This window comes from Suncus etruscus, chromosome 7, assembly GCF_024139225.1.
Source record: "Suncus etruscus isolate mSunEtr1 chromosome 7, mSunEtr1.pri.cur, whole genome shotgun sequence".
NCBI lineage: Eukaryota > Metazoa > Chordata > Mammalia > Eulipotyphla > Soricidae > Suncus > Suncus etruscus.
In genome coordinates, this window is record NC_064854.1 from 12001581 (window position 1) to 12024129 (window position 22549).

General features: G+C 46.5%; 1 protein-coding gene across 1 annotated transcript in view; it reads left to right on the forward strand.

The window, feature by feature from the left end:
• Nucleotides 1-22549, forward strand: part of INTS4 (integrator complex subunit 4) — a 72254-nt gene that overhangs the window by 19390 nt on the left and 30315 nt on the right. The window contains exons 4-13 of the mRNA XM_049776231.1: nucleotides 1637-1743; nucleotides 3143-3328; nucleotides 4352-4402; nucleotides 7460-7548; nucleotides 8870-8990; nucleotides 11104-11175; nucleotides 13764-13938; nucleotides 15166-15371; nucleotides 19115-19257; nucleotides 21108-21223. Of these exons, the coding sequence (XP_049632188.1) occupies nucleotides 1637-1743; nucleotides 3143-3328; nucleotides 4352-4402; nucleotides 7460-7548; nucleotides 8870-8990; nucleotides 11104-11175; nucleotides 13764-13938; nucleotides 15166-15371; nucleotides 19115-19257; nucleotides 21108-21223 (1266 nt within the window). The remainder of the gene's footprint in view (nucleotides 1-1636; nucleotides 1744-3142; nucleotides 3329-4351; nucleotides 4403-7459; nucleotides 7549-8869; nucleotides 8991-11103; nucleotides 11176-13763; nucleotides 13939-15165; nucleotides 15372-19114; nucleotides 19258-21107; nucleotides 21224-22549) is intronic.

Sequence of the window (22549 nt, forward strand, 5' to 3'; positions counted from 1 at the left end):
CATAGTGATAGGCCCCATAAAGTAGCATCTTTCTAATTCTTTATTTTTCTTTTTTTGGTTTTTGGGCCACACCCAGTGATGCTCAGGGGTTACTCCTGGCTGTGCGCTCAGAAATTGCTCCTGGCTCTGAGGACCATGTGGGATGCTGGGAATCAAACAAAGGTCTGTCCTGGGTCAGCTGCGTGTAAGGCAAACACCCTACTGTTGTGCTATCGCTCTAGCCCCCTTTTTAATTCTTTGTTCTTAGAGATAGTAGGGGAAAAATACCCTTGGGGATATTTTTGTGTCCTGCTTTAAATTTTATATAAAAGTAAGTTGATTCTGGTTGATTCTCTCAGTATGGTGGACACACAGAGTTGCCGATTCTTTTGGGGAAGATGAAAAGTCCCTCCTGGGCACTTTATTTCTAGGCCATAGCTCTTGGTACTCTTTGTGCTGCGAGATTAGAATGGGACCAGATGTGGTTGGAAGCATTCTAGGCAGGGGAGTTAGCATGGGTAAAGATGGGTAAACATGGGCCAAAGCCATAGCACAGCAGGGAGGGTGCTTACCTTGCCTGCAGCCAGCTTTGGTTCAGTCTCCAGCATCCCGTATGGTTTCCCCAACCACTGCCATGAGTGATTTTTTTAGTGCAGAGGCAAGAGTAAGCACCACTGGGTGTGACCCAGAAATATACAGAGAGATGGGGGCTTAAAAAATCATGAGTAGTTGTACTAGGAAACATAAATGAGGATAAAAAAAAGAGGAGGTTTAGGCATCCTAAACGGACTTGTATGTTTCTCTAAGGAACTTGAACTTTATCATGAAAAGCTCTTAGATTAGCCAGACACATAATATTTTCGTGCTCTGTCATCCAGTTTGGAGAGAAGTTGCAATTCTACATACGAACCTTTTAGAAACAGAGTTTGTTGGGTGGAGTCAAAGATGAAACAGTACAGCCTAACTCACAAAAATCTCAAACTTTTAAACAGGGACCAGTTCAGTGTTCCTCAGACTGTTGGAGGGCCAGACTATAATTTAACAGAAACTGAACAAATGCTTTTGCACACTGCACATATTTATTTTGAAGTAAGAAAAAAAAAAGGAACAAATACAGTACTTCAAATAAAGATCATTTAAAGTTAAATCAACGAACTTAACAGTATTTCAGTCAGAACTATGGGCCTACTTTTGATGGACTGTAGTCTGAGGACCTTTGCCTGAGACTGAGAGGAAAGGTCAAGAGAAAGAGTGAAGGAGGGTTGGAGAATGGCGCACATCCCAGACTTGTGCACTACAGGCCAGGGAAAAATCAACTGCTAAGCAGGATAGGCAGTGGTGGCAAAAACATCCAGTGGACCAGATAAATATCCTTCTCAGGTCGCATGTAGCCTGTGGACTGTAGTTTGAGGAGCCCCTCATCTATATTCTTGAGGCTGGAGCATTAGTATAGCAGGCAGAGTGCCTGCCTTGCAGGTGGCTCATCTGAGTTTCACTCCTGGTATCCCATATAGTCCACTGACCAGGAGTGATCCCTGAAGCTTTGGCCAGGTCCAAAAACAAAACAAAACAAATGCTCCTTAATAACCTTTCTAAGTTTAGTTTCTACAGTGATCTTTTGAAATTTTACAAAACAAATTTCTTTTTTTCTTTCTAGAGTCTCACCAAGTGCTAGCCCAGCTGTTGGATACTTTACTTGCCATCGGCACTAAACTCCCTGAGAATCAGGCAATTCAGATGCGATTAGTCGATGTAGCCTGCAAGGTAAGAAGATGTGGTTGTTGACTGGGTTGCCTTTTGGCTCAAACAGCCCAGCTTGGTCTGGAGGAGAATGTCCTTAGCTCCCTGTGGTAAACCTGTGACAGAGAACTGCCAGTCATGGTTCTCTTTCCTGACTCAGGGTTATTGGGAATTTTGTTTTTGGTGTAAGTTTTCAGCCACACCCAATGATGTTCAGGAATAACTCTTGTTTTTACTTAGGAGTTATTCCTAGCATTGCTCTGGGGACTGTTTCAATGCTGGGGATTGAACCCAGCTTGGCTGCACGTAAGGCAAGCTCGCTTCCCAATTATTTCTTCAGTTCTTATCCAGAGTGATCATTTCCAACTATCATTGTCAGAGTGGTCCCTTCTCCATCCTAATTGCATATCTCCCACATAATTTTCATTGTCCTTGGGTAATATTTTTATATCATTATTATTATTTTATTTTTATTTATTTATTTATTTTTGGTTTTTGGGCCACACCCAGCATTGCTCAGGTGTTACTCCTGGCTGTCTGCTCAGAAATAGCTCCTGGCAGGCACAGGGGACCATATGGGACACCGGGATTCGAACCAACCACCTTTGGTCCTGGATCGGCTTCTTGCAAGGCAAATTCCGCTGTGCTATCTCTCCGGGACCTATATGGAGATATTTTTAAGCATCTTATAGTGTGTAATTCTTTTCTCTTTCCTTCCCTTCATCAGTATAGTTGTGACCAACATTTCCTGTATTTGGTTGTGATTGACTGAGGTCTCCCACTCTGGCCATAACTGACGGAGTTTCCTCACTCAGCTGTGGCCAGGGAGGGTGTCCTATACTTTGCTGTGACTGATTGGGTTTTCTATACACAGCTGTGGTGTTTGCTTTGGGCCATGACTTCTGAGGGGTTCTATGCTAGTAGTGCCAGTATAATCTACTCTTTCTCCTTTATTCCTTCTGACAGTGACCTCAATTCTGTTGTCATACCCAGGGGCTTCAAAAACACTTTTACTTAAGAAATTCTGTTATTTCTTTGGGGCTGGAGTGATAGCACAGCAGTAGGGCATTTGCCTTGCATGCAGCCAATCCAGATCCATCCTAGGTTCGATTTTGGGCATCCTATATGGTCCCTGAGCCTGCCAAGTGCGATTTTTGAGTGCAGAGCCAGAGTAACCCCTGAGCACTTCCAGGTGTGGCCCCAAAAGTAAACAAAATTTGTGTTATTTCTAGCTGTGATAGGAAATAAAAGCCCACCTTAAGGGAGTATTTTGAAGTATCTTCTTTCAGGGCCAAATGTTGGCTCTGGTGGAACGGTGATGAATGATGCATCACTTACTCTTCTCATAACTTCAGGAGACACATTTTTCAAGCTCTGTCGTTGTTCTTCAAGATCTCAGTCTTTGGTTTCATCTTTTTAATAGCACCTGACAGACACGTCCCACGGAGTCCGAAATAAGTGCTTGCAATTGCTTGGCAATCTTGGCTCTTTGGAGAAAAGTGCCGCGAAGGAACCTGAAGGCGCAGCTGTCAGAGATGTCCAGAAGATCATAGGCGATCACTTCAGTGACCAAGACCCCCGAGTCAGAACAGCAGCTATAAAGGCCATGGTAACTATGACCGCTGTTCCTTGCGTCTGTTACTTGGCGTCAGTGACTGCATCTCCTCGGAGGCCTACTGTCCTCTCAGCTTACGCTGCACTGTGTCAGGGATGAAGACATCCATGCCCATCTAGAACTCGAGACCACAATTGATTAGATCCTTTTCTAGTGCTTCTCTGTTTGCTTTCACGTATCTTTCTCTCTTTCCGGGTACAGATGGTCACTCTCACTGGTGCTCAGGGATTACTCCTGACAGGCTTGCGGGGGTCACCATATGGGGTGCCCTGGATCAAACCTGGGTCAGCTGTGTGCGAGTAAAGGACCCTCCCCACTGTACTTTGCTCAGGTTCACACATAGCCTTCTCTTATGAACTAGACGAGCCTTCCTGGGGTTGGAGAAATAGTACAATGGGTAGGGTGCTGCCTTGCACACGGCCAACCTGAGTTTGATCCCCAGTTCCTTGAGCCCACCCCGGAGTGATTCCTGAATGCAGTTCCAGGAGAAACCCCCGAGAATTGCTGGATGTAAAGCCTCCAAAAAAAATCCCCTAAAAATGTTTCTGACTTGCTGCTGGTTGACTTGACTAAATTTCTGGAAAGCAGCTGTGAACCCCAATCTGTGTATATGCTTCACCTCACTAGTATTCATGCTGTTCCAGGATCATATAAACCCCCTCTATCTTGTCCCCTTGCCCCTTTTCTGCTCTCCTTCTAGTCACTTTTTCAGTGTCAGTTAGTTCCAGGGATTGAATATAGGCCTCACACATACAAGACAAATGATCTAGAGAACTAGCTCTAGGAAGTGATTTTTTTTTTTTGGTTATTTCTTTTTTTTTTTTTTTTTTTTTTTTGGTTTTTGATAGTGGTTCGAATCCCAGCATCCCATATGGTTCCCCGAGCCTGCCAGGAGCGATTTTTGAGCATAGAGCCAGGAATAACCCCTGAGCGCTGCCGGGTGTGACCCAAAAACAAACAAAAAACCCACTGATTGTTCCCTCCTTTAAACACTTACACTGTACTTTTATTGTTTAGTTACAGCTTCACGAAAGAGGATTGAAACTACACCAGAACATCTACACTCAGGTACTGAAACGCCTGTTCTCTGGACAGGGCGGGGTGTGAAGTGCGTCCAGACTGGGCGAGGGGTCTGGTCATTAGAATTTGGTGGCAGTAGAAACTGTAATGAGTGATGGTGACGCATTTAAAACATATGCATGTTTTATAAAAGAATGGAGAGCCTGCAGTTGGAAAACTCTGTGAAAAGGGCGTTCAGTAGCATTTCAGCAGCTGTGAATCTCAGAGCCCAGAGAGATTTGGGTAGAACTCAGAAAAAAGTTGCTGGGAGTCTCTCATCTTTGCTGGGTCCCAGGTCATTTCTGGGTACTACAAAAAATTGATAGAACTATGTTGGTGTTTGTTTGTTTGTTTGTTTAGGTTTTTGGGTCATACCTGGCGGCACTCAGGGGTTCCTGGCTCTGTTCTCAGAAATTGCTCCTGGCAGGTTCAGGGGACCATATGGGATGCCGGGATTCAAGCCACCATTTGTCCTGGGTTGGTTTCATGCAAGACAAAGACCTTACCACTATGCTATCTCTCCGGCCCCAGAAATATGTTGTTGACATGAAACAAAGTAACCAAAAACAAATAACAACAAATAACTCCCCCCAAAAAACCTTACCAGAATGATTGTATTAGTGTGTCTAGTAATTTTCTTCCTGAAGAAAACATGGTGGCAGGCAGTGGTCCAGGGATGCCTGAGGAGTTGGGATACAGGAGGAAGAGTAAGGAGCCTCGATGCTCCATGGAGTGAGATGATGTCAGCTCATGAGGCAGCAGGACTCATTGGGATGATGTAGGACTTGAGTCATTGCTAGAATTCGGCTCCATAGTGAGTTCAGTTGGTGTCATGTTGGATTTGGACCATGATTGGACACCCAGAGGGAACTCCCAGGCTTCAGGTAAGTGGTAAAGGCCTGCGGATGCCCTGGAAGTTAGCCCCAGGGAAGAGGCCGTGGATGCGGCCATATGTGTGATCTGTGTTTGAGAGGAAGACAGAGCATTACTGGGCTGGAGAGATAGCATAGAGACAAGGCATTTGCCTTGCATGTAGAAGGATGGTGGTTTGAATCCCAGCATCCCCTATGGTCCCCCGGCCTGCCAGGAGTGATTTCTGACTGTAGAGCCAGGAGGAACCCCTGAGTGCTGCCAGGTGTGGACCCCCCCCCCCCCAAAAAAAAGAGAGAGCATTACTGCTATTGGGATTAAGGAGCCTCCAGAGGAAGGAAGAGAAAAGTATTTTTCCAGAGAGATAGCACAGTGGTGTTTGCCTTGCAAGCAGCCGATCCAGGACCAAAGGTGGTTGGTTCGAATCCTGGTGTCCCATATGGTCCCCCGTGCCTGCCAGGAGCTATTTCTGAGCAGACAGCCAGGAATAACCCCTGAGCACTGCCGAGTGTGATCCAAAATCCAAAAAAAGAAAAAAGAAAAGTATTTTTCCAAACAGCTGCAGAAGTTCTAGTCAGCAGTGTCAGACCAGTACTGGGAAAGGATTTGTCAGGATTGAACTCTTCTAGTTTAAGGCCAGTGGTGAAGATAGAGAGTAGCAGTCATTGGGGCTGGATCAACAGGGGTAGCTGAGGGGAGACACTTTAATTGTGAGGATTGATTATGCTTCAAAGAAAACGAACTTCAACTGGGGCCAGAGCTATAGCACAGTGGTAGGGCGTTTGCCTTGCACTGGCTGATCCAGGACGGACCTGGGTTTGATCTCCGGCAGCCCATATGATCCCCTGAGCCAGGAGCGATTTCTGAGCAGAGTGCCACCGGGTGTGGTCCAAAAACAAAAACAAACAAAAAACCGAACTTCAAGAAAGGTGACTAGGGGCCAGAGAGGTGGCGCTAAAAGTAAGGCGTCTGCCTTGCAATCTCTAGCCAAAGAAGGACCACGGTTGGATCCTCCAGCATCCCATGTGGTCCCTCCAAGCCAGGGGCAATTTCTGAGTGCTTAGCCAGGAGTAACCCCTGAGCATCAAATGGGTGTGGCCCAAAAATACCAAAAAAAAAAAAAAAGTAAAGAAAGATGACTAGAAGACAATAGGTGAAAGAGGGCCAAGGAGGGTTTATGTATTTCAGTGATGGTTGCTATTGCTTTGTAAACCAGAGACTGATGGTAGAAAATACGAAGGCCAAAAAACAAAAGTGACAGTTTGTGAGGCAGATCATATTCATGAACTGACTAACCCAGGAGACATTCCCGAGGATATAGTCCTGACTACAGGATGCCAACTATGTCAGAGTCCACACCTGGTACATTCTCGTAGGGAAAGTGGCACTTAACAAGGCGGCCATGGAGCTGGGGCACGGGAGTTCTTCCGGAAGTAACTAACTCACCTTGCATGGCCCAAACACCCCACCCTACACGTCTTCCCCAAATCCCAGAAATGGAGCCAGAGTAGAGCAGGTAGGGCTCTTACCTTACATGCACCACCACCTTACCTGGTTCTCTAAGCGCTGCCAGGAGTATTCCCTAGGCTCAGAGCCAATAGTAAGCCCAGGCATGCCAGGTGTGATCACCAAACAAAACCAGACAAATCCCATGAAAGGAGTCATTCTGGGTGTTTCGAAAGTTCGAATGCTAATGTGCCTCTGGGTTGAATAAAAACATTCTATTTCAAAACAAAACAAAACAAAAAACATTCTATTTCAGATCAGCAGAAGTTTCTGGCTGCTTAACTTGAAAGTTGTACATGTCCGTGGAGTGACAGGTTTTCCATATACACTACATTCAAAAGTTCAGACGTTTAAGTTTATCTTACAGATGGGGAATGAGCCATCTTGGGGGAGCAAAGCCTTGGAGTGCAGCATGGCTGCACCCAGGCTCGCTGGGTGGGAAGTCATTGGTGGCTGGTACAGAACAGACTGTTTTGTGCTGCCTCTCATTCCAGGGTTCTGTATCCCTCTAGGGAAAGGAGAGAAATTACATGGCTAGAACCAAGCCAGAGCAGCAGAGAGGCCAGAGAGTCTTAGTGGGGTGAAGTTCATGAGTCAAATCTGAAGACAAGTGTTGGGATGTGTTTTCCTGCTCTCTTTTACTTTGCACAGAATTGGCCACAGTACTAATGACGTTGTCCCTCTTGGCAGGCTTGCAAGCTGCTGTCTGATGACTATGAACAGGTGCGCAGCGCTGCTGTCCAGCTCATCTGGGTCCTCAGTCAACTGTACCCCGAAAGGTTGGTGTGGTGAATGCCAGTTCTGCTTGGTGGCCCAGCCATGCTTTCTTGTCCCCACAGACAAAACGCCTGCTGACTGCAGAGAAGGGGGATAGCAGAGATTGTAAGATGGGCATTTTGGGCAGGATAAAGGCAGACTGTACCCCAAAGGGTCCCTGGCTCCAGAGATTCTCTCTGATCAGCATGGCGAGGAACGCTCATTCACCCCCTTGCTCCCTGCTCCTCCTGAATAGTACCTGCTGGTACAGCTTGGCCATTTAGAATGGGAGGACAAAACTCAGTGGTCCCTGACCTTGCATCCCTGTTCAATTTTTATTTTTATTAAGAAATATTATGGAGCCAGAGAGATAGCATGGAGGTAAAGCGTTTGCCTTGCATACAGAAGGTCAGTGGTTCGAATCCCAGCATCCCATGTGGTCCCCTGAGCCTGCCAGGAGCGATTTCTGAGCATAGAGCCAGGAGCAAATCCTGAGCACTCCTGGGTGTGCCCCAAAAACCAAAAATAAAATAAAATAAAGGAAAATTATTATTTGGATTTTTTTAAGGCCACACCAGCTAGTTGTCTTGGTATACTCCTGGCTTTGCTCAGAGATCATTCCAGGCAGTGCTTGGGGAATAATATGGGACAAATATTGAATCCAGGTCCCAGGTTGCCCACATGCAAATACACCTTAACCTTTATAATATCTCTTCAGTTCAGTTTTTAAACAGATGTGGAGTCCATTTTAGTAAGAGTCGATGCCACACAGAGACTAGCTGAGTGAATCTGAGAGTGGTGACCCTTAGGGCTTTCCTAGTTGAAATATTTCCATAGTGATTAAATCATTGACTTGTTTGTTTGTTTTTGGACCACACCCGGCTGTACTCTTCATTCAGGAATTACTCTTGACAGGCTTGAGGGATGATTTGGGATGCTAGGGATTATCCTGGGTTGTCTGTGTGCAAGGCAGACGTTCTTGCTGTACTAGTGCTCCAACCCTTCTCAAAATGATGGTTGCATTCCTTCTATAGGAAACAGTATTTTTGCCTCTGGAAAGAATAAACTTAAATCTTTGAACTACTCTGTGATAGTTTCCTTTTGATATCTTCCTAAATCTTTCCAGCTTCACTGAGTTCAACACTTTTATTTAAGATCCTGAAAATGCGTATCAAAGGGTATCAACTCATACTTACCCCAAATAGTATGTCCTCATTCTTGGCTTTTGATTTTTCATCGATCTTTTTATATTTGTGCCAGTATTCATTGGCAATTTTTGGTTTGTGGAAATGGTTGTGTTAGGCTTATGTTTCATCACTTGTGGTGTCTTGTCTTTCAATTCAGCATTGTCCCAATCCCTTCGTCGAATGAAGAAATTCGCTTAGTCGATGACGCATTTGGGAAAATTTGTCACATGGTCAGTGATGGCTCCTGGGTGGTCCGAGTTCAAGCTGCAAAACTTTTGGTGAGTTTGCTCATTGGTAAACATGTTGATTGTGACAGTGTTGGAGACACAGAGAAACAGGTAGGAGCTACTTTCAGAAACCCTGGTAGTATTTAGTTTGGAAAGAAATGATTGACTGTTCCAAATCACAGACCAAAATGGTGCACTGGATTTAACACCCCCCAACTATTTCAAAAGACATAAAAGGAACACGTATGTCTTTTGAATATTTTATGTGTATTTCCTTGACAGCTATAACTCTTACTAAATATTCTATTATACAGGGACAATTTTCCCCACTTTTTGTCTGTTCTTGTACTTCTAGTACTAGAACCTTCTAGTACTAGTACTAGTACGTTCTAGTACTTCTCTTTGTGAGCTGTTCAATAAGGAACTCTGGTAGGGCCACTCGGCCTCCTGAACATCTGACCTGCCAAAAAATGGAAAAATGATCAGGACTATCCAATAAATATGCACTTACATTTTTCTTGGTGGGGGAGGATGCACATCCCACCATGTACAGGGCTACTCATACCTCCTGGGCTCTCACATTGCTCCCAGTGATGCTCTCAGAACACACAATGCTGTGTTTTGACCATGGAACCTTAACATACAAAGGGTGCACTCGGGATTTGGGATGTGGCTCTCTGGTGGAGTCTGTGTCTTGCATGTCTGGACTCAATCTTTGGCACTTCATTCCAAGTTTTCTCAGTTGTTTATGACCTACATTCTAGTACTTAGATCATGTTCAATATGATTGTGGCCTAGAGATAGAATAGTGGTTAGGGTCTTTGCCTTGCATGCTACTGACCCAGGCTCAATTCTCAATACCACATAGGGTGCCCTGGGCCCCTCCATGAGGGACTGCTGAGCACAAAGACAAGAGTAAATCTTGGGGACCATCAAGACTTTGAGCAAAAGGTTAACTAAGATACATTTTTGTTTGTTTTTGGGCCACTCCCAGTGTCATTCAGGGATACTCCTGGCTCTGTGCTCAGAAATTACCCCTGGCAAGCTTGGGGGACCATAATGGATATCAGGGATCCAACACAGCTCAGCCCTGTGCACGGCAAACGCCCTACCCTGTACTATCCCTTCAGCCCCCTTGAGCTATTCTTTTACTTCTGCCATTCCTTTTGACATTTTACCACAACAGAGCCAACCAGATTGATAGCTTTAATCCCATCCATCAGAGCTGGTCACGAAGGCTGGCCAAGCTTTCAGGTCCTCTGAGCAGCCCTGAGCTCATGGGCTCACATTGGCTCAAAAGAACATCAGAACCCTCCCTCCCCACCTCTGCGCAGATTCCAGGACCTGAGCCATTGTTTAAGTTGACATAAACTTTCAGGCTGGTTAGTATTAAGCACATTACAGTTTAGCAGTCAGGGCAGAGCCATACTAGAGCAGATAGGGGCTTGCTTTGCACATGCCCCATCCAGTGATCCAGGTTATATGCCCAGCATCTCCTATGGCACTTCAAACACCACCAGGAGTGACTCCTGAGTGTAGAGCCAGGATTAATCCCTGAGCATTGCCCGGTACGCCCGAAATAAAGCAATTGTTTTCCTGAACAGAACTGGAATGGAGTTGATAGAATAGTGGATGGCATTTGCCTCGCATGCAGCTGAGCAGGGTTGGATCTCTGGCTTCTCATATGGTCAGGATCCTGAGCATGCCGGGGGTATTACTGAGTCTAAAGCCAGGAGTAACCCCTGTGCATTTCTGGGTACGGCCCCAAAACAAATAAACAAAACCCAACAAAACATGTTTGCTGCTCTATGCTTTATTCTGTTCTTTCTTGGGCCTACATTTGATGCTTGGTTATCTCAAAGACCTTGTTTTGTCTGGTAGGCTCGTAGTAGATGTAACACATTCTTTCTTTCTGGGGTTGTATCCAGGATTGAATGAACTAACAATTTAAAAAACATGGAAGAATAGTATATGAAGTATAGGGAGCTTTACAGAGATGCTGGTTGCTGCTGCTCTTTTTCATTGTTACCCTTATTCAGAACACAAAGACATCTTTCCTGTCAAGACTAACACCTCTATGTTTTTACATTGGTGTATAGACTTTGAGCATTAAGGTTCTGTTCAACCTGAGTTGTTTTAGTTATTGTGGTTCTTTCTTTTTCAGGGCTCCATGGAGCAAGTTAGTTCCCATTTCTTAGACCAGACACTGGACAAGAAGCTGATGTCAGACCTGAGAGTAAGTTCAGTATTTTTGTTATTACTAAACCGGGTGTCTGAAATGGCATCATTGTGGCTATTTGCCCGGCTTTGTTGATTTAGTTCTGCAGTAGGAGAATAGATAATTTACAAATCTGACTACCAGGAACCAAACATCATTAAGTTTGAAACTCTTTATTGTCCTGGCTCTCTTGGACCGAACACTTCAGGGAATTCTTGGGGTCCCTTAGAAAAGTTGGTGCAGGATTCAGCAAATGACAGAGCCACATTCAGTTGTGGAAATAAATTTGAATTTTTGTTATTTTATGCTACAGGGATGTATTTAAACATGATCTTTACGTGTGAGACACTGCCTATATCTGCTTTCCTGCAAGGTTGAAAATATTGTACTTTCTTGTTAGCAAAATGTTTATTACAACATATAATTTGATCTGTAAGTTTCTTCACAACAAACAATTCACAGGTCTTTATTGTGGGTTACAAACCTGAATGATAAGCTTCAATTAAAAGACAGAAGAGGGCCTGGGTGATAGCGCAGTTGTAGGGCATTTGCCTTGCACGTGGCTGACCCAGGATGGACATTGGTTCGATCCCCAGCACCCCCTGTGGTCCCCCAAGCCAGGAGCGATTTCTGAGGGCATAACCCCTGAGCATCACCAGGTGTGGCCCGAAACCCCCCCAAATTAAATAAATAAATAAATAAATAAACAAAGACAGAGGAGAATTGAGCCAGAAGCTTCTCTGGAATCACAAGGGCAAATTTTAACATCTCAAAGTTTTTACTCCTGGATGTCACTTCCAATACAAATGAAAAGGTTAGCAAGTTGCCAGATGTTCCTATGAAGGTTTCCTTCATAGGACTGCCTAAAGATACAGGACACTATTTCAAATGACTAACTTCACTTTGAATATTTACAAAGTTATTTTTTTGTTTCTCTTGATGCTGATTTTTCCAGGTAAAGGGGTCGAACCCAGGTTGACCTGTGCAAAGCAAACACCCTTCCCTGTGTGCTATTCCTCTGGTCCCGTGACTTCTTTTCTTATATGGATGCTCTTCATAATATCTTGTTTTTCTTAATTGCTATGGATTTGGGTGGAGATTAGCAATCACCTTGTTTTGTCCTGAGGAGTAAAATTGTGCATCTGATGGTATCTTTCCTCAGTGCCTCAGTTTCTTTGGGAACTGGGTTGGACAGGGCTTCTAGGCCATTGTTCAAAGTATTGAGTAAATGTGTATGAATTTTTCAAATGAATGATTTTGGTTCTTGGGGTAGATGCCAGGAAGTAAATTTGTTTACATCCTTTTTTTAAATTTTTATTTTAGGGGCACAACTGACTGCTCAGGGCTTATTACTGGGTCAGTGTTCAGGGATCACTCCTGGTGGTGCTCTGGGGGACCATATGTGGTGTCAGAAAACAAGCTGGAGTTGACTTCATGCAAGACAAGCACCTTACATGCTGTTCTATCGCTCCAACCCTTAATGCATGTTTTAATTATTGAATCAATACTGTTTGAATATAAATTGTATAGTCTTCTGGAATCAGATCTGGGATTTTCACATGTAGAGCATGTGTTCCAACCCTTTGAACCAACTTGCCTTACCTCATTTTGTCCCCTTTTGGGGGAGCAGGGCCACACCCAGTGTTGCTCAGAGAAGACTCCTGAGTCTGCACTCAGAAATCACTCCTGCCAGGCTTGGGGAACCAAATGAGATGCCAGGGATTGGACGCAGATTGACTGTACATGCAAGGCAAATGGCCTAATCACTGTGCATCGTTTGGCCCCTCCATTCCTTTTGATAGCTTTAGTTTATGTAAATATTTTACATCATATTTTATGTCATATGGTAGGTACTATCTTCATGCATAGTAGGACTTCTCTTTAGTTAGGGACTCAGTCATGAAACATCATTTTCCTTGAGTTTCACTTCGATGTTTAGACATCCAGGGGTGGAGATGTGATAAAGGACATGTTTGTAGAAGGGGTGGATCATTCAAAGGTTTTCAAGGCTCATCACATGTGTAAACTTTACTTCTGTCCTGTCTGACCACATCCTGATAGACTTCAAGTCCACGTCTCACCTGTACATGTTAGGTGATCGACAACTAGAAAATGGCATCATCTAGGGAAGTGTCATTAGCTGTCATGATACCAGCTCATTGTCATGAGAGCCATACTGACCATAGCTGGCACGTGCCAGACCTCTCAGACAGTCCGTACAGAACATGAGCTTACATGGGAGATTCTTTATGATCCTTTTGCTCAGATGGAATTCAATGGGACTGAGAAAAATCTCGTTTCGAAGCCAGGAATGGTGCTTGGCGTGACTGGGGCATTGATCACTCCCTGGCTTGCCTTTTCCCATGTTGCCACCGCAGATCCACCCTTTTTACTCTGCATCATTTCTTTGGCATGGCCTCTCGTCAGGCTCCTCAGCCTGCTGGAAAGAGGAGCCCCCTCTTTAAGTGAATATGTGTGTGTGTCTCCTTCAGTTCAGGGAGTTTGTCAAGTAAGACTCGGAAGAGCCTTCATGTCTCCCTCCCCGGTCTTGGGGATCACTAGCCTTCCTGAGAGGCTCCAGCAGCGTCTCTGATTGTTCTCTGCAGAGGAAGAGGACTGCCCACGAGCGCGCCAAGGAGCTGTATAGTTCAGGGGAGTTTTCTAGCGGCCGGAAATGGGGCGATGATGCGCCCAAGGAAGAGATTGATACAGGGGCTGTCAACCTAATTGAATCTGGAGCCTGTGGAGCTTTCGTCCATGGACTGGAAGACGAGATGTACGGTGAGTGAGCGCGCTGCACGGGGAGAGCTGTGTCACTCCTGGGGGAGCAGTGTGGGGGTGTGTGGCTGTGACACATGGTCATAGCCATGCTCATGGCTAAGACTGCTGGGGGCTGGCACCAGCCTCTGACTGGCACTGGCCTCTTGGTCATACTTTACTGCCTACTTTTCATTCAGTGCAGTTTATTGGTTAAAGGTAAAGAATTAGGGTTCAATCTATCTGGATTCCTAGCTTTTTAATTTAATTTAATTTAATTTTTGGTTTTTGGGCTTCATCCAGTGGCGCTCAGAGGTTACTCAGAAATTAGTCCTGGCAGGTTCAGGGACCATATGGGTTGTCGGGAATTGAACCCACACCCATCCTGAGTCTGCTGTGCGTAAGGCAAAATACCCTACTGCTGTGCTATTGCTCCAGCCCCACTCCTTTGAAATCGCTCCTGGCTTGGGGGACCATATGGGATGTCAGGGGATCGAACTGAGGTCCGTCCTAGGCTAGCACCTTACTGCTTGTGCCACTGCTTCAGCCCCTCTACTCCTTATTTTATTTATTTTTTGGGGGGGTCACACCCAGCAGTGCTCAGGGGTTACTACTGGCTCTAAGCTCAGAAATCGCTCCTGGCAGGCTTGGGGGACCATATGGGATACCGGGATTTGAACCACCAGTTTTCTGCATGCAAGGCAAATGCCTTACCTCCATGATGTCTCTCCGGCCCCTCCACTCCTTATTTATTTATTTTTTTTTTGGTTTTTGGGCCACACCCTGTGACGCTCAGGGGTTACTCCTGGCTATGCGCTCAGAAGTTGCTCCTGGCTTGGGGGACCATATGGGACACCGGGGGATCGAACCGCGGTCCGTCCTAGGCTAGCGCAGGCAAGGCAGACACCTTACCTCCAGCGCCACCGCCCGGCCCCACCACTCCTTATTTTTAACACTCCCTTGTGAAAATGACTTTACATGGTCCCTCTACTTCAGTAGATGAGACCCTGTGTCTTGTCAAGTCCGTTGGTCTTGTCTGTATCAGGGTATCAGGGTTCAGACCTCAACTCGCACACCCAACTCAACATTTTCCTATCAGCCTGACAACCGCGGCTGCCCCCCCTCCCCTGAGATCTCTAGGCAGCAGAAGTGGTTGAGGACTGCAGAGCACGAGTCAGACCATGGTGAGAAGCCCCCGTATGCCATGACTCCCACCATGACGTGTCTATCTTTCTTATCCCGGTGTCCCAGAGGTGCGCATCGCCGCCGTCGAGGCACTCTGCATGCTGGCGCAGTCGTCGCCCTCCTTTGCCGAGAAATGCCTAGATTTCCTCGTGGACATGTTCAACGACGAGATCGAGGAAGTCCGCCTGCAGTCGATCCACACCATGCGCAAGATCTCCCACAACATCACGCTGCGGGAGGACCAGCTGGACACCGTGCTGGCCGTGCTGGAGGTGGGGAGCAGGAACCAGTCATCCACTGTGCTGGTGGGGAGGGGCGGGAAGCCCAGCCCCACCCTGATGGAGGTGCATGTTCAGGGTGCCCCCAGGACTCCTCAGATGCCTGCCAGGGCCACCCCACCTACAGACACAGGTCCAGGGAGGGTGCCAGGTAGTTTCGTAGCAGAGTCCCTGCCTGTACCACCCACACACTAGTAGTACCTCAGCAGCATTGTTCAGTGGTATAGTGGCAGTGGTTAAGGCCCACTGTGGCCTGTGTGAGTATAGTCAAGGGCGAGCCCACATCCCTGACCAAAGGGAAAGGAGCTCAGACCTGTGCCGGGTGCTGGCGGCCCCCACTATAGCAGGTAGCTGTTTCCTGCCTTCTCTCTTTCTCAGCCACATCTTCCTCAGATTTGAGGACTGATGACTCAGATGCCTTTTGGCCATAAGTGCCCAGGAAGTCTGGTACTTCTGTTTTCAGGGCTACAGAGAGAGTCTAATCTGGACTGTCAGAAGTCAGGGTCGACTGTGGGGTGGTTCTTCTTCAAAAAAGAACATGGATCTAAAGGGGGGAAGAACTCAGCAGGCCCTGTTTAAAGGAGAGGGTGGCAGGGGTGGCAGGTGGCAGAGAGGCTGAGGGTGCAGTGAGTAGGCTGGTTTACCACACTGAGGGACTGAGAGGATGGAGAGGGCAGAGGGCACGAGGGTTTGCACCTCAGGTTCTTTCCTCTTTTGTCTGGCTTTGTTCTTCAAGCGACTGCTAGGCTATGCCGAGGAGGTCTGTGCAGGTACCTGGCCCACTTCCTTCTTCGCTCAGTGAGGCTTGGTCTTGGAGGGTCCTTTTCTCTTTCACCCCAGGAGTAGGAAAGCGGACTGTGCTTTGAGGGATAGTAATTGGTGCTTGTGACAGTTTTCTTTGCCGCTTTTGGATGGCAGATCCTGCACTTAGAAATTCTGAAGACCTCTTACTTTTTCAGCAGCTCTGTTGAGATTTTTGCCAAAATTGCTTCTTTGTAGACAGTTTTCCTATCTCTTTTTTAGAAAATCTGCCCTCTGTGCCCTTTTTCTTCTGTATTTACTGTTGTAACTGGTTGGCCTCTCCCTTCATCTTTCCTCCTTTTGATCCTCACCTTCACATTTGTGCTTCAATCTCAGTTCTCAACTGTGTTGCTCTTCTTCTCCATTTGCCATCACTGCCGTTCATTCCCTTTTGCCCGAAAAGCTGCTGTTTGGGGGAACCCAGAGGCTTAGAGCACGTACCCTATAAGGGTGCAGCCCCACATTTCCAATTCTGACGTGACTGCATGCACAAAACTGATCCTGGCCATTCTGCTGACGATTGTGGTTGCCCCACCATTACCAGCTGGGCCAAGGCCTGGTGTGAGTGAGCACTGCAGGCTCTAACCCAACAATCACTAGCATGGCATGTACGGCCCCCAAGAGAACCTTTGGGAGCCCCCTCCTCTGCCCTGCTGCCCACTGCCCGGGTACTTACTACTTCTCCATATCTCATTCCTCGGGACTTAGCTAGTGGGCCACACCAGTTTCAGTCTGCTCTGTGAGGTCGCTGTTAATAATCCTGAATGGCCTGAATTCAGCTACATTTCTGCAATGGGATGGCGGAAAAGGCTCCCGTCTCTCAATAAACGTCGGCTCTGAAGAGAGAGAGTGAGCAACCATTTCAGCCAGTGATACATACAGTGATCAGAGAAGGGGGAATTTTTACACAGGTCAGGTGTAAGGAGGAACCTGTGTGGTGAAGTGTTTGCATTGTCTTGAATGACAGAAAGAAGCCAGTTAGGTAAAGCTGGTCACAGCCTGTAGGGAAATGTAACCAACTACTTGTTCCGAGACAGAGCACATGTGGTCAGTTCACACAGCAGGAGGGTAGGGAGAAAGTCGATGAAGGTGATGGCAGAGTAGGGAGGGGGGACTGAAGCAATAGAGCAGAGGGGAGGTCTTTATTGCGGTGTCTCAAGCACCTCCAGGAGTGATTCCTGAGCACAGAGCCCATAGAAAACCCTGAGCATCTCTGGAGGCAGCTCCAAAACAAAGCCCAAAACCAGTGGGCAGTACCTGAGAAGGTGGATCTAAGGGCTGAGCTTAGGATTCATAAGGGGAGGCCCAGGTTCAGTTACCAGTGCATCATGGTCCCCTGAGCACTAATAGTATCAGACTCTACTAGTATCAGCCTCTCTGTGTTCATAACTAGCTGTATGTAGGCTCTGAGCACTGCTGATGTGGCCCAAAACCAAAGCAAGTAGGGAAATAAAAATAAGCAGGGCAGGTATTGTGCCTACTTCAAGCTCCTACCAACTGCATCTATCTGTCTTGTGTGTTTTTGTTTGTTTTTAAAACCTTAAATTACTATTTTATATTTAAACATATTGTTTTTATATTTTCTGTTATTTACATAATTTATGTGCATTTTATATTGTATTTTCGGCAGTCGTCAGAGGTTACTCAGTAATCATTCCTGATAGTGCTTGGGGACCATATGAGATGCTAGGGATCAGTCCCAGCTTGGCTACATGTGAATAGCAAGCAAGGTACCTCTGTTCCACCTTTCCACAGAAGTGTTTCATTTTGTGATTATCTGGTGGTTATATCTACTTCTAGGACTTTGGAAAGCTCAGAGTGTGGCTTGAAAAGATGCTTTGGTTGATCCCATTTGGCATTAAAAAAAAAAAAACCCGGGCCCGGAGAGATAGCACAGCGGTGTTTGCCTTGCAAGCAGCCGATCCCGGGCCAAAGGTGGTTGGTTCGAATCCCGGTGTCCCATATGGTCCCCCTTGCCTGCCAGGAGCTATTTCTGAGCAGACAGCCAGGAGTAACCCCTGAGCACCGCCGGGTGTGGCCCAAAAACCAAAAAAAAAAAAAAAAAAAAACCAAAAAAAAAAAAACCCAGTTCTCACAGGTACTGGCTGGTGCTAGAAATGAAACCACATGACCCTGTCGTGCCTTGCCACGCAGAAAACATATTTTGCTGTTAAAGACCTGGACAAAGAGGCAGGAGAGAAACTGAAAACCTGTCAGCTGTCAAAAGCAGGGTCCACTGGAAGGATTATAATTGTCGACGCATTCTGATTCCTGGTTCTCTAATGACCCTCGAATCAAAGCTCACAGCAGAGTTGCCCTCCCTGCAGGATACGCTCACTTCCTACTTCTTGGCACACCAGATGTATACACATGGGCATGATAAAGCTCAGCTCATGTTACCAGAAACAAACTGGCTTCTCGTTCTGGCTCTCTCCATTCAAGGAGGACGAACTGTGCTTATAGGAGCCAGAGCCTGGTGAACAAGGTCATCCAGTGACAAAAGAAAAAAGCTCCGTGAGGTTTTTTTTGCTTTTGTTTTTAAATCAAAATAACTTTTCCCTTTCTCTTTGCTATTGTGATGGTTGGGGGTCAGACATACATACCACAGCACCTCCAGCCTGGCTCTCACGAAGGGCCACTCTTAAAGTCGCAGTGTTTTCACTCACCAGGATGCAAGGCCTGGAGACCTCAATCTTGGTTGTGCCAGGACCACGCATGTAGCTGTGCCTGTGTTGTTCTTGGTGTGTGGGTCTATGCTGGGAAATCCAACTCACTTCTTGCCAACACTCAATTCAGCCTCTGCACTGGGCCTTTCTGCGGCCAATTGATTGACTGCCCTCCTGTCATGAGACTTGACTTTGCATCCCTCTTAGGACTTAGTTGTGACCAGAGCCATCATTATCGTGCTGGTGATGATCACCTGTTTCCTTTTTAAGGACTCTTCCAGAGACATCCGAGAAGCCCTTCATGAACTTTTATGCTGCACTAATGTTTCAACCAAAGAAGGAATCCATCTGGCGCTGGTGGAGCTGCTAAAAAACCTGACCAAGTATCCTACCGACAGGGATTCCATATGGAAGTAAGGACTCTGCTCATTCGCTTGTTAAATTCAGTAGTGCCTTAAATCTACAACATTGGGGCCTGGATAGATAGCACAGCGGTGTTTGCCTTGCAAGCAGCCCATCCAGGACCTAAGGTGGTTGGTTTGAATCCCGGTGTCCCATATGGTTCCCCGTGCCTGCCAGGAGCTATTTCTGAGCAGCCAGGAGTAACCCCTGAGCACCGCTGGGTGTGGCCCAAAAAAAAAAAATCTCCAACATTGACATGGTTCAGTAGTGGTTCACCACGGGCAGTAGACATACCCCTTATTTTAGAAATCTGACTCAACAAGCAGGCAGGCAAAGTCTGCTTCTTTTCTGTTTAATCCGGCCACACCCTCTTCCCAGCGTCATGCAGAAGTTGTTCCTACCAGAATGTTTGTTGGGGAGAAATCACTCCCAATGGTACTGGGATCAAATTGGGGCCTCCTGCATGCAGAGCATGTGTTCCTGTGCTTTGCCATCACCACAATTCCCAAAGATGGGTTTGGGGGCCTGGAGCGAGAGCACAGCAGGTAAGGCATTTGCCTTGCATATAGATGGCCCGGGTTCTATCCTCAGCATCCCATATGGTCACCTGAGCATGCCAAGAGTGATTTCTGAGCACAGCGGCCAGAAGTAACCCCTGAGCACCTCCAGGTGTGGCCCAAACACATAAACAAAAACTAAAAGAGATAGGTCTTGGTTTAGGAGCCACACCAGCAATTCTTAGAGGGTAATTCTTGGCTCTGCACTCAAGGATTTCTCTTGGCGGGCTTACGGGACTAGATATGCGAGGAATTCAACCTGGGTCAGTGGCTGCAAGGCAAGTACTTATTCACTTCTCTCATTCTGGACTAAGGATACATTAATGCATACCTTGAATATTAGATCTGAAAAAGATGACTATTGAGGTGTGTCACATTTGACTTGGCCCTACCTGAAGAAAGCCAACACTGGGTCTCCATATGGATATAATTACTGATGATCGGCAGTTAAGAGTAGCTAGCTAACATTCATTGAGTGAGTTTTCACTGTGGTAGATAGCTCCCTAAATAGTTTTTTTTTCATCATCTCTATTTAATTCTTACTGTCCTGGGTGAAAAAAAAAATAATCCTTACTTTTTTTATTTTGAGACTAACCTTGTGCTCAGGGGTTAGTTACTCCTGGCTCTGCATTCAGGAATTCAGTCCTAGCAGTGTATGGAGAGCCATATTGGATGCCAGGGACAGAAACTGGATCAGCTGTGTATAAGCCCTACCTGCTGGACTCTCTGTCTTACCCCTTGTTTTTCTTTTCTTTTCTTTTTTTTTGAAAAAGGGGGGAGGGAGATGGCTGTTGGTTGAATAACAATTTCTTCCTTGCAGATCTCTTCATAATGCACACATTTTTACCTCAATAACTGAGTACTAGCATAATGTGCTGATCTCCCTGAAGGTACAGAATTAGAAAAAGTGAAGAGTTTCTGTCTCTGGGCTTAGTATATAACTCAGTGATAGGTCACCTGCTTCGCATACACGAGGCCCTTGGGTCCAGTTCCTGGAATATGCTTGTGCACAGCTCATCCACATTCATATACACACATACACTCACATATACCCACATGGATAGTCACACAGAAACATCACACCCTCATGCTTTCTCACAAGCACACTCATGCGGACACACATGTGCTCCCTTTTACACACTCTTTTCTCTCTCTTATCCTCACCCATTTACATCCCACATGCATCTGCCATGAAAGTAAAACAAAATCTCCCATTTTCAATCTGGTTTTCCATGTCCAGTCTCCATACTTGGAAGGTCGATCCCTTAACTTGTTGCTGACTTGACTTTCTGGTTCTGTTCCAGGTGCTTGAAGTTTCTGGGCAGTCGACACCCAACTCTGGTGCTTCCCCTGGTGCCTGAGCTCCTGAGCACTCACCCCTTCTTCGATACTGCCGAGCCGGACATGGACGACCCGGCCTGTATCCTCTGACTTGCTAGTGCTGTAGGACCACTGGGAAGGGCTGATGTTCTCTGCAGCTTGCTTTGTTCAGTTTTCCCCATCTCTTTGCTGTTTCCCTTTTCTTTTCTGTTAGGTGAGGAGGGGATATTCTGAGAGGAACTGCTGTTATTTTTTTTTTTTTTTTTTTTTTGGTTTTTGGGCCACACCCAGCGGTGCTCAGGGTTTACTCCTGGCTGTCTGCTCAGAAATAGCTCCTGGCAGGGGGACCATGTGGGACACCGGGATTCGAACCAACCACCTTTGGTCCTGGATCGGCTGCTTGCAAGGCAAACACTGCTGTGCTATCTCTCCGGGCCCGGAACTGCTATTATTGTTCTCAGAATCATTTCTTTTTTTTTTTTTTTTTTGGTTTTTGGGCCACACCCGTTTGACGCTCAGGGGTTACTCCTGGCTATGTGCTCAGAAATCGCCCCTGGCTTGGGGGGACCATATGGGACGCCGGGGGATCGAACCGCGGTCTTTCCTTGGCTAGCGCTTGCAAGGCAGACACCTTACCTCCAGCGCCACCTACCCGGCCCCTCAGAATCATTTCTTCTGTTATTGAAGACATTTTTTAACATGGAACACATTTACACATTTGCATGTTATCTTGCTGAAGTCCAGCCCTGGTGAATGGGCCTAAAAGCAGGGGTGTCATGAGGATTAAGAAAACAAGAGGGTGGGGCTGGTGAGGTGGCGCTAGAGGTAAGGTGTTTGCCTTGCCAGTGCTAGCCAAGGAAGGACCACGGTTCAATCCCCCAGTGTCCCATATGGTCCCCCCCAAGCCAGGGGCAATTTCTGAGCGCTTAGTCAGGAGTAACCCCTGAGCATCAAAAGGGTGTGGCCCGAAAAAAAAAGAAAGAAAAGAAAACAAGAGGGTGGGGGACTGGAGAGATAGCATGGAGGTAAGGTGTTTGCCTCGCATGCAGAAGGTCCGTGGTTCAAATCCCAGCATCCCCTATGGTCCCCGGAACCTGCCAGGATTGATTTCTGAGCATAGAGCCAGGAGTAACCCCAGTGATCCAAAAACAAAAAAATAAAAAAAGAAAGAAAAAGAAAACAAGAGGAGCCAGAGCAACAGCACAGCAGAAGGGCATTTGCCTTGCATGCAGCTGACCCAGGACTGACCTGGGTTCGGATTCCTGGGAATTCCATATGGTCCCCTGAGCCAGGAGCAATTTTTGAGCACAGAGCCAGGAGTAACAACCCCTGAGCCTCACCGGGTGTGGCCCAAAAATAACAACAGAAAGGGAATAAAGTAAACAAGACAGACATAGTAGAGAAAAGCATGGGGTGCGGGGGTAAG